The sequence below is a fragment of the Suricata suricatta genome, chromosome 12 (genome assembly GCF_006229205.1).
Source record: "Suricata suricatta isolate VVHF042 chromosome 12, meerkat_22Aug2017_6uvM2_HiC, whole genome shotgun sequence".
NCBI classification, from domain to species: Eukaryota; Metazoa; Chordata; class Mammalia; order Carnivora; family Herpestidae; genus Suricata; species Suricata suricatta.
In genome coordinates, this window is record NC_043711.1 from 68,382,367 (window position 1) to 68,395,086 (window position 12,720).

At 38.4% G+C, this 12,720-nt stretch overlaps 1 protein-coding gene across 11 annotated transcripts in view; it reads left to right on the plus strand.

Annotated features, from left to right (window-relative positions):
• SEL1L2 (SEL1L2 adaptor subunit of ERAD E3 ligase) overlaps positions 1-12,720 on the plus strand; it is a 119,653-nt gene that overhangs the window by 60,549 nt on the left and 46,384 nt on the right. For all 11 annotated transcript variants that reach the window (XR_003901027.1, XR_003901028.1, XM_029917325.1 and 8 more), the window contains 2 exons: positions 1,150-1,252; positions 5,812-5,974. Coding sequence is in view for 9 of the 11 variants with exons in the window: in XM_029917325.1 (XP_029773185.1) it covers positions 1,150-1,252; positions 5,812-5,974 (266 nt within the window). In the remaining 2 variants the exon portion in view is untranslated. The remainder of the gene's footprint in view (positions 1-1,149; positions 1,253-5,811; positions 5,975-12,720) is intronic.

Consider the following 12,720-nt stretch of genomic DNA (forward strand, 5'->3'; position numbering starts at 1 on the left):
GTCCTGGATGCACATTGGATATCTAGGAGATGCCCATTTCTTGGTCCTCATATTCTCTTAGAAGCTTAAAACTCTACGGCTTATGGGCCTTGCTCAGACAAGGGAGTCTGTGAGATGTGACCTTCATGTCTAAGATCATTTCTTTAGAATGGCCTTCCCTGAAGGCCTTCTGTCCTGCTTGGTACTTGTGGAACTTTGCATTCCTTTCCCAGACTGGGGAGCATCTTTCTTCCTCTTACCATCAGAAGCATCTTACTATCTCCTCCACCCTCAGACACTTTAACAACAGACATGCAGAGGATACTTTTGTAGACAGCTTCTATCTTCTGAGCAAAACCAAGGTGATCTTGAAATGCAGAGGTTAAAAAGGTAAGGAGAGTGTAAAGAAGGAAAAGTTTTCCTCTACCTTTCTAGGTGGTTTTTTTTTTCTGGCTGGTTTATTAATTTAATTGACCTAAGACAGATTAATAGAAAAACAGATTTAATTTCATACAGGCAATAGAGGCTTCTAACCATCTTGAGAGGGAAGGGTCTGGGGCTTCAAAGAGAAGGAAGACAATTCACAGGAAAATAGGAAGAGCAAATGTTTGATAAACAAATGATTGTCATGCCATGTAGAGACAATAGGATGGAGAGGAATTTGAACAAACATGCCCTACCAACTTCCTCTCATCTCACCCCATCTAGCCCATACTCTTCTTATCTCTGGTGATAGCTATCTTCCTGGACTGGGCCCTCTATCCAAAATCTTACAGGCAATTAAGGGAGAGGTAAAAACCTCTTCCTGAGTCTTTTCAGCCTTGAATGTCTTTGGCTCAAAATAATCCACATGCCCAAATGGCACATGTTAGGGAGGCTCATCTGAACCCCCTCTTAAGCAAAACACAAACTAATATGGCAGCACATTATTTTTTAAATATAAAACATAGGGCACCTGGGTGGCTCAGCTGGTTAAGTGTCTAACTCTGATCTCAGCTCAGATCATGATTTCATGGTTCATGAGACTGAATCCTGTGTCAGGCTCTGTGCTGACAGCGTGTATCCAGCTTGGGATTCTCTCTCTCTCCTTCTCCCTCTTCTCAAAATAGGTTAAAAATTAAAATATAAAACATAAAAATAATGTTATTTTTCCTTGTTGTCCCTATATAGTAAGAAGGCAGGCAAAGAAAAATTTTACAGATGAAGGAGACCAGCTATTTAAGACGGGCATCAAGATTCTCCAGCAGTCTAAAAGCCAAAAACAAAAAGCAGAGTAAGTCTTTATCCAATTACCTAAGCCAACTTAAATTTCTGGCTGAGAAGAAAGAAAAATTTCAAAATCTCATTTGTTGTTAAAAGCTTATTGGGATAACAAATAAGTTTATTTGCCAAAAAGCTTTTGTTTTTAAAAGGATCAATCGATGTTTAAAGAACCCTATAAATTATCAGCCCAAACAAACAGAATTGTATGTGAATTTGTGGTCCCTATACTTTAAGTCAAATGCAGAATTAAGGCACTATCTGAGTATTCAGGCAAAAATATTCTGTTTTGACTTTAATTTATTAGGTATTTCAAGTAAAATAAAATCTGTTATTTGAATTAGAGTTATTTGTTTTAGAATACTTTATTCTGCCTAAATAAAGTGGTTTCCAAGGCACTTTCATGTATGTGATTCCATTGTATACCCAAAACAACCTTATGAGTTAGAAGAGCTTCATTTTCCCCCTGCAAACAGCTGGGAACAAAGATTCAAACATGTGAAAGTGAGATGATCACAAGTACACAGCTGGGAAGTAACCAAGCTATAGCCACATAGTCTCACTCCAAGTTCATCATTTCTCTTTTCCCTTGTCTACTTTGTCTGACAGGGAGGAAAAAATAGCTTGTCCCCAGACTAGAGGGACATAACATGAGGTCATCCTTCAAGTCTCTAATTAAAACCATGGGATAGAATCCTAGCTCTGCCATTTCCTGGCTGTGTTATCCCTGGGCAACTTATTTAACCTCCCTGTGCTCTAGATGGTGCAGTTAGGCTCTTAGAAAGATGCCCAGCACATAGTAAGCAGAAGATAAGCATTTGTTATTTTTATCTCTATACCTCTAAATGGTAAGAGGAAGGTGTGGAAGAGACGAAAATCAGTGTGTCCTGAAGCAATACTAATAAAAAGAATGGGCTCTGGACCTCCAACTAGGAGACATCTTCTGTTTCACACAAATTGGGCATACCAGCTCTGGAGAAAGCAGCCCAGTGCTGTGGCAGCTGACCCTAGACAGGGCAAGCAGCAGAGCCCCTGAATTATTTCTTAAAATTCAAAAGAGCATAAGAGGATAGAGGATAAAGGGGCACCCAACTATAAACAACTTGCATTTATTAAGCTCCTTCTTTGTGCTAGTTATTATTCTGGGTATTTATGTGTGGAATATTATTCATTGTTCACAATGATATTAAGAGTCATAAATTATTATCCCCAAATTAGAGAGGAGGAAATGAAAGGTCAAAAATATTCTTGAATTCTTCCAAAGCGACAAGAAAGGAGGTAAAGGACTTGGACCTCTCTGGGGAAAGTTAGAAGCTCCTTATAAGAGCAAAGGAAACCATCCTCTGCAAAACCTGGTCTCATGCAGAGCATCTCTGGGGGGTGCATGATGAGGATAGGGATAAATCAGACCCCCAAAATACAATCCAGTCTGATAGGGAAGTCTGCTCATTCGTGTGCTCACTGAATCAATGAGTAGGAATAAAGAATTCTCAACCCAGCCCATCTAGATGAGAGAACAATGGTATTCTGGAAAAGGACTGGCCCCTGAGATTTCAAATTAATAGCAGGTGAATCCAAGATGAAGGCCCACTGGGTATACCATGTTAAGTTCAAGGAAACCCCAGATTCAATCTAAAGGGGCAAAATCACTCTTAGAAGCTCCCAAGTAACTATGCGCTTAACCTTGATGATGGGTGTCTTCCTCTTTGGCTTAAAGAATGGGGAGAAACACCAGCTCTGAAAGGAAACCATCCAACAGTGCAGGAATCTTCATGCCTGCCTAGGTGTCACTCAATCTTAGGCTACTCTTGCCTAGCCTATCCTTGCTCAAGAGTGCCAGAAGAGCAGCTTTTTTTAAGATTTATTTTTAAGTAACCTCTACACCTAATATGGGGCTTGAATTCACAACCCCAATATCAAGAGTCACATGCTTCACCAACTGAGCCAGCCAAGAGCCCCAAGAGTGGCTTATCTTTGCAGTCACATAGGTACATGAGAGTATGCATAAAGCTGAGTCCCCTGACCCTTCTGAGCTGGCAAGTAGAAAACTGAAACCAAATCTTCTCAAGGCAAGAGACTTCAGGAATTTGTGGGCAAACTGAGTGAAATTACTTCCGTTATCAGGACGGTCTGCTCTCCTTGTAAACCAGTTACATCTAATATGCCCATCTCTAAGAGTCTGGTCAGAGGAGAGAAAAACACCCTACTGACCACAGAGGAAGCATTTCTCTCCAATTCATTCCTCTAACCTATGCGCTCCTTGCTCCACAGCACAGATAGAGGTGCTGCCAGTCCTTTTGGCTCATCCATACCCACATCTTGACCCCATTCATTCATTCATTCAGCTCCAAATGATCATTGGTGCTAGAAGTAAAGATGTTAAGCAAGAATATGTCAGGTAGACCCAAACCTGTCTACAGGAGTCAAGAAGCCTCAGAGACAGCCAGGGTTAGCTGTCATTAAGAATTTCTCCCCATTGGCAAAGAAGATTTGGAAGTAAGCTGCTGCTCTACACCAAATTTCTAATGTATCCTAGAGATGCATTTTGTCTCCTCCTTCCCCAACACCCACCTTAGCATCCAATATTAGATTCTTTAGAAATTTTCCAGATACTTAACTGAACTTTCTTTTGGGGATCTGCTAATGCTGCCCAGTTTCTCCTTTTTACCTCTTGGAGATTACAGCCTAGATCTTAATCCTACCTACTTTACCAACAACCTTCCTCAGCCTCTGGGTCCTGCTTCTAGTATTCCTTATTCTTTATTCTTTGAATAAAATGAAATGCATTTAGTAAAATAGAAAAGGAAATTTAAATTTAATAACTATATTAGGGGTTAAAACCTCTCAAATTATTTCAAAATTTTTATTTTATTTCCTCCTAAAATTCAACATTTAAGGATAATAGCGTATTTTGGGTTATATCACCTTGGACTTTACTGACAGGGGACCAAGGTATCTACCCCTCCCTTAGAATTAGAGACACCTACAGGAATTGATTTTACAAGCTGTAACTGACCCCTGGGATCAGCAGAGGCTCCTGCGACCCATCTCAAGTTTCTCTGCCCTGGTCCATGGTGGTGCCCTTCTAATCTCAGCAGGGCATGTGGTTGCAGCAGCAAACCATGCAATAGGAGGGCTCCAGGGAATCTGTGTCCTGATGTCATGCCTATGCCTGGATGCCAGACATCTGTTGTATTCACTGGCCTTTGAGACCTTCTGTCTTATTTGCCTTCTGGTCCCCAGAATCTCAGCTTGTTCTGACCAAATTTAATTTCTTATTTGACCTCCTGGCTTCTTTTGTTCCACTGGAGTCTATTCACTGTGTTGCCATCCAGGACCCTAACACCTATATAGCTATCACTCAGTCCAAGCCCACTCTACCCTGCTCCAGCCACCAAGAACAGATTCTTTTAGCATCAGCACGGATAGGTGGTACATAAAGCTAAGTCTCCTGATCCTTCTGAGTTGGGGTAGCAATGGTAGATTCGTGCATTTGTTCCTACATTTGAATCCAGGTCACCAGTAGAAGTTAATGCTTTCTCATCTTACTGGTACCAGAAAGAAAATTATAAAAGTAAAAATAAACCCCAAAAGTACTATCTGTCTCTGACACAAGCTTTGACCTTGCCAGGCTCTCCATCACTATTTGTTATACAGATCAGGTGCAGGTGATTTCAATTGGGACTCAGAAAATACAGCATAAGGCAATGCTGTAGCATCTATCACTAAACTTTCACACCATTTACCCACTAATTATAGGAGAACACTTGCCATGCTATAAAACTTTAGAATGTGTGCAGGAGTCATCGCCATCATTATCATCGTCATCATCATCATCATCATCATAGTGCTTACTATGTACCAGGCACTAATGCCAAGCACTTCACTTGGATTATCTCACTGAATCTTCCTAGCAACCCTATGAACTTAGTGCTATTATTATCTCTCTACATAAATGAAAGAGGCACAGAGAAGTTAAATAACTTGCCTGAAGCTCTCAGACTCACAAGTGGTAGAAACAGATTTTGAACCAGGCAGACTTTAGAGCCTTCATAACCATTGGGTTTTATTTGGTTATTATTTTTCCACACAGTGCTGAAGAATATGTTCTGTTTTAGAAAATTATTTCAGAATATAAAGGGACTGTTGCTTCCATGATAGTAGCTCTCTAGATGTGACATTCCAGTTTTGATTATTTTTTATTGGTTTTGATTATGTTGTTACATATTTCAGAGTGGGTAGCCATGGGAAAGTTCACTGTTTTAGGACAAGGGCCTCAGTATTTCATTTCACTTGGTGAATAATATGTGATATATCTTAAGCATGATATATCTTACATACTTCTCCTTTTTAGCAGCTTCATTATTTGTCAGATATATTTGAAATTGTCATCTTAGATAATGTAAGGCTGAAAAAACCTACTGGTCTGTAGATGTGTTGGACTTCAGCTAACTTATATTGTTAGCAGCAATGACAACTTGGTCCTACTTGTTAGAAAGAAGTAGTCTGAAGGAGGGAGCAGAAAATTTCATTTTCAATAATCAGACCTCTACCTTCATGTTTTTGAAACAGAGCCTACGTATTCTTTGCCAAAGCAGCTGACATGGGAAACTTGAAAGCTATGGAGAAAATGGCTGATGCTTTGCTATTTGGAAATTTTGGTATGCAAAACATAACAGCAGCTATCCAATTATATGAGTCCTTGGCTAAAGAAGGATCGTATAAAGCCCAAAACGTGAGTTTTGAATGAAAAGCAAACCTTACATAATAGACAAATAACATGTGAAAGAAGTTGGGCAAGAGTATTCCCACTCTACGACATGAACACAGACCTAGGGAAGTTACAGTAATGCCTGAAATAGTGGTGTCAGCTCAGGGTCATAGCCAGTGCCTTGGGCAAATTCTTTCAGTTACATGGTTGACCGTCAGGAATGGAACAGAACTGCTCTCTAATTCAGCTTCCCATCTTAGGTCCATGCGCGTGTTTTGAAATAATTTGAGAGCTTTTAACCCCTAACATACTTCTTAAATTTAAATTTCTTTTTCTATTTTACTAAATGCATTTCATTTTATTCAAAGAATAACATAAGCATTTCATAGAAAATCTGGAAAAAAGATAAATAAATAAATAAATAAATAAATCGCTCCACAAGCCAACCATTCTGACTCAACTACTATTAGGACTGCTTTATATTTTTGCTTGGCTTCTTCCTCTTGCATCTCTCTTGTTACATCATCCTAGTCACAACACAAATGCATATGTAATTTTGTTTCTGGCTACTTTCACTTAATGCTGTACCAAAAGCTTGTTTTCATGTTGGTAGTCTCTTTAATAAAAACATTTATTTCTGATTACAAAAGAAATTCATTCGCATTACAAAAGAAGTCTGAGAATCCGGAAAGTATGAAGAAGAAAGTAAAAGCTGTCTAAAAAGCTTTCCTCCCAGAGATCATTTTTGGTATCATCCAGTAAAGTTCAGAAGCTAGACTTTGGAGTCAGACTTAAGGTTGAATCCTCTCTGCCACTTGCCGATTGGACACCTACTTAACAAAATCCTTTCTCCTTCTACAGTCTCTAGTTGTGTTTCTCTGGTAATCTAATAGGAGTAAAAGGTTAAGTTGTTTCTAGGTAGCATTACTTATGATTGAAATGACTTCTGATTGACAAACTCTCTTTGTACCGGGGCAAAGAAACTGTAATGAACTGTAAATACCTGATGGTGGTAGTGATTCTTATGGGAACCCTGGACATTATACCTATGAAATCGTTACTTAAGGAATGAGGATCCTGCACCCGCTCAGTATAGATCTTACCTCCTGGAGTCTGAGTCATCATCGGAGGGACCAAAGACACTGGCTGCTGGAGGACTATGTGAACTGCACCAAAAACTCCCACAGAAGGGAAGGCCCTGCTGGGCAACTATTGTTTCTGTACTGTATCCACCTGAATAGACCTATGGCAAACATAGCCTAGAAGTCTCTGTGTTTATTTAGGTGAAACAGACGCTGTACTGGAAGATCCCTGGTGGGTGTGACAACCTCTCTAAGTTTCATTTCTAGAGTTAGGATATGGTAAAACGATGGACAGCATGTCTGTGTGGTTCATCGCTCTATCTCTAATACTCAGCACAGTGCCTGGGACAAGCAATATATGCTCAATGTTGAACCAATTAATGATGAATGAGTTAATGGAATTATTGTGATGATTAAAATAATGTATGAAGGCACTTAATTCCATCCTGGGACTTTGTAATGTAATAAATATTATCATTACTCTGACTATTAGTATTCTAGAATTTTTTCCCATAACTATGTAGAATTTTTCTTACAAAAATGAGACATATTTTAATTGCTATTTCTTAATCTGCTCTTTACTCACTTAATAATATACCATAAACATCTTGTCATATAAATATATATAGATCTACATCACCATTTTAAATATCTGTATAATTTTAATTAATTTAAGTTGTTGAATATAATTTTACCCCAAATATAAAATATTATGTTTACAAAATATTAAACAGATTTATAAATATTATAATAAAATATGAGAGTTTCAAAATTTAATTACCCATATTTGGTTAATCAAAAATATAAAGTTCTAAGACAGACTAAATGTTGCCATCATGTCCAGCACTAAAAACGGTATCTTCTAGGGGCACCTGGGTTGCTCAGTACATTAAGTGTCTAACTCTTGATTTTGGCTCAGGTCATGATCTCAGAGTTGTGAGATCGAGCCCTGCATCAGGCTCTGTGCTGACAGGGTGAAACCTTCTTAGGATTCTCTCTCCCCTTCTCTCTTTCTACCCCTCCCCCATGCACACATACATACACATTCTCTCTCTCTCTCTCAAAATAAATATTTAAAACTGATATCTCCATATTCTTTTCCAAACTAGTGAACATGCACTTTATTTTTCAGTGGGAGTATTAATTAGTTAATAAAGTCAATAGTTAGTTGTTTCATGGACACCTACTATGTGCCAAATATAATCCTAGTTGATTGGTAGCAAAAGATTAATAGGTCACAGTCCTTATGGGTCAATCTGAAATATAAACATATACTTGAAACACAATTTTTTTTAATTTTTTTAATTTAAATTCAAGTTAGTTAACATACAGTTGCCTCTTGGTTTCAGGAGTAGAACCCAGTGATATCTCTTGAATATGACACTCAGTGCTCATCTCTACAAGTGTTCTTTGTATAGTATGCTGAGCAAAATAAGTCAGTCAGAGAAAGATAGATATCATATGATTTTATTCATATGTAGAATTTGAGAAACTTAAACAGATGACCATAGAGAAGGGAAGGAAAAATAAGATTCAAACAGAGAGTAAGGCAAACCGTAAGAGACTCAAATACAGAGAACAAAGGGTTGATGGGGGTATAGGGTTTGGAAGGTAGGGAAAGTGGGTGTTGGCCATTGAAGAGGGAACTTGTTGGGATGAGCACTGGGTGTTGTATGTAAGTGATGAATCACAGGAATCTACTCCTGAAGCAAAGACTACACTGTATGTTAGGTAACCTGAAAATAAATAAATTAATTAATTATTATTTTTTAAAGTGCCCTCCTTAATGCCCATCACCAACTTAACCCATCCCTCTACCCACTACCCCCTCCAGCAACCTTGTTTGTTCTCTATATTTAAGAGTCTTTTATGGTTTGCATCCTTTTGTGTTTTATCATATTTTCCTTCCCTTCCCCCATGTTCATCTGTTTTGTTTCTTAAATTCCACATATGAGTGAAATTATATATTTGTGTTTTCTCTCACTTTTTTGATTATTTCTCTTAGCACAATGCACTCTAGTTCCACCCACACTGTTGCAAATGGCAAAATTTCATTCTTTTTCATCACCAAGTAGTATTTCATTGTGTGTGTGTGTGTGTGTGTGTGTGTGTGTGTGTGTGTGTGTGTGTGTGTCTCCCACATCTTCTTTATCCATTCATCAATCTATGAACATTTGGGCTCTTTCCATAATTTGGCTATTTTTGATAGTGCTTCTATAAACATTGGGGTGCATGTGCCCCTGTGAATCAGCACTCCTATATCCTTTGGATAAATACCTACTTGTGCAATTGCTGGGTCATAGCGTAGTTCTATTTTTAATTTTTTTGAGGACCCTCCATACTGTTTTCCAGAGTGGCTGCACCAGTTTGCATTCCCACCAGTAGTGTAAAAGGGTTCTTCTTTCTCTGCATCCTTGCCAACATAGCTTATTTCCTGAGTTGTTAATTTTAGCCATTTTGACAGGTATGCGGTGGTATCTCATTATGGTTTTGATTTGTATTTCCCTGATAATGAGTGGTGTTAAGCATCTTTTCATGTGTCTGTTAGCCATCTTGATGTCTTCTTTGAAAAAGTGTCTATTCATGTCTTCTGCCCATTTCTTCACTGGATTGTTTGTTTTTGGGTGTTGAGTTTGGTAAGTTCTTTACAGATTTTGGATTCTAAACCCTTATCCAATATGCAAATATCTTCTCCCATTATGTCAATGCGTTTTAGTTTTGTTGATTGTTTCCTTTACAGTGCAGAAGGTTTTTATTTTGATGAGGTTCTAATAGTTTATATTACCTTTTATTTCCCTTGCCTCTGGAGACATGTCTAATAAGAAGTTGCTGTAGCCGAGGTCAAAGAGGTTACTTGCAGCACAATTTAGATAGACTATAGTATAAAATGCTTTAGGCATAGAAAAGAGTCCAATTCATTCTGCCTAGAACAGGAAAGGAATTCTTCCAGGAAGAAGTGACATTTCTACCTAGTCTAGAATATTGGATATAGGCAACATAAAAGATTTATTTGTCTCTATTTAAATAAAGTTTTTGGTACAAGTTCAAAATACTATTCCCAGAAAAGAGATTCCAAATTAACATAAGTGGTACATAAAACGCATGGATTTCAGAGCTGAATTCAGAGTATCACTCCCAATACTCTAATTAATGTGGTTCCAGCCACAGATTGCCCTCTAATCCCTGTTAATTGACCCTCAAATGCTTGCCATTGGTTTGAAGGAGAATCAGGTAGGAGAATGTAATTGGCTGAGTGCTAATCCAATGCCAGGAAAAACAACTCTAAATGTATGTCCATTGGCCATGCGATCTTTGTAGAAAAAAGCAAGCATTGTTGGGACAGTGTTCTCAAAAATGTGCAATTGCAGACTTCAGGGTTGCATTGTGTGGTAGCAGACAGGGGTCTGGAGTCAGAAAATTTGACAGTATGTGAATGCAGATTCTACAACCTAATGAGCTTCCATCTTGTTCATTCTTTCAATGTCACCTCTCTAAACCTCAGGTGTCCCAAATCAAAAAGGGAACTGATAAGAAGGTCACACTACTCTATTAGGTTGCTGCAAGAACCAAATAAGATGTGCACAATCCCTTAGCAGATTTTAAAGAACACTAACGAATAATGTCGTGAAACAATTTTAGTCATAACAGCTTTGTCTTTGGAGTCAGTCAGTCCTGGCTTTACATCTCAGCTCCAACACTGGCTCTTGTGACCTGTACTCCCTGAGTCTCAATTTCCTCCTCTGTAAAATGGGGATAATATCTGTCTTATAGATGTGTGTGTTTGGTCTCAGGAGGATAAGAAGATAGACTATGAGAGAGGAAAACATCACCTGAGAGGCTGACGTTGACTTGATACACAAATTTCAACCACACTCTTTTACTGAAATGCTACAATACCAGATGGCAAAAAGTTTCTGTCCCAACACTCCCCATGCTCTCCCTGACACCCTGGACATTGTTATTCCTTACCCAGACTCCCCCTCCCTTCCTAAACTCCCCATGATCTAGTGACCAAAGTGTTAACTACTGGACAAGCAGGAGCTTACAAGACCCTGGTCTAGTGCTACAGCTGAGTTGCTGGATTCTATTCTGTAATTTTGTTGTCATCCATGTCACCACTATAAGAAAACCTGTTTCCCATAGCAAGTCTGCTTAAAGTTGATTTAGGTCTTTGTACAAAGAACAACTAAAGAGATTCTATTCTACAACTAGTTCAGTGACTGCAACTAGGATGGCCACATGCCATATTGATCACAGCTTTCGAACAGAGAGTTAACAGGCTAGCAGGATGGGTGTCCACCATTCTTTGCAGGCTATTTGTGCCACCCTGGTCCAGGAATCCTACCTGCACTTTTAGTAAATATTGCTGGGAACTGTGAGGACAATTTAGCAACAGCAATTGTTGCTAACAAAGCTAAAGAAGCTGGAAACATATACTAAGAATAACAGTGAAACAGAATGAAATACCTAGAGATTGAGAATGAAGAGTATGAAGACACCTATCTCTGGGGAACAAATGAAGAACAAACAGAAATAATGAAATGTAATAAATGGAGAGCCTAGAGTGCCAGAAACCTAGTAAAGACCTGAATCAACAAAGAAAACTAAAAAAGAGATGAATCCATATCATAAAATAGCAGTGAGGGACAGCTGGGTGGCTCTGTCAGTTAAAGGTCCGACTTTGGCTCAGGTCACCATCTCATGGTTCATGGGTTTGAGCCCTGCATCAGGCTTTGTGCTGAACATGGGCTTAGAGCCTGGAACCGACTTCAGAATTTGTGTCTCCTTCTCTCTCTGCCCCTCCTCCACTTGCTCTCTGTCCCACTCTGTCTCTCAAAAATAAATATATGTAAAACAAAAAAATTTTAAAAATAAAATAAAGTGGCAGTGAGGGTTCAGGGGAAAAAGCAATTTCAGGCTGTGTATAAAGGAAAGCTGGATGGAGGAAAAGAGGCATAATTATTTCTTTCATGTACTTTGAATGGCTTATTTCATGAACTTCCAAATAAACCAAAGGAAATTCTGATAAGAGCAACAAAGGCATTTATCAGTATGAACAGAGTTTATTGTATTAATTATCAAAGAAACTATAATTTCCAAATGATAAGAACTGTTAATTAACAGAGTAGTCTTCATGAAAATTGTGGAAATTAAAGAAATAGCAAACAAAACTAAGTCATACACTAGAGGGCGTCTTTTAAGATACTGTATTATACCAGCTGGAAGTAGGTAAATTGTATAATTTTTATTTCTGATTCTCATTCAGGAAGCAAAAATTCAGAATTAGAAAGATTCACTAAATATCAGTGAATAGCTTCAATAAGGAATTTGTCAATTTGCCAACAAGAAGATAGGGTTAAACCTCATTGCTTTAAGAATCAGAAAATAGGGACATCTGGGGGCTCAGTGGGTTAAGCAACAGACTTTTGGTTTCAGCTCAAGTCATGATCTCACAGTTCATGGGTTCAAGCTCCATGTCTATCTTCTGTGCTAGCAGCATGGAGCCTGCTTGGGATTCTCTCCCTCTCTCTCTTTTTCTGCCCCTTTTCCATTTGTGCTCGCTCTCTCTCTCTCTCTCTCAAAATAGAAACTTAAAAATAAAACAAAAAGAATCACAAAAAAGATCATCCATATTGTATCACCTTAAAACTTAAATTGTGGTAATCTCTAAATGGTGATATTATATAT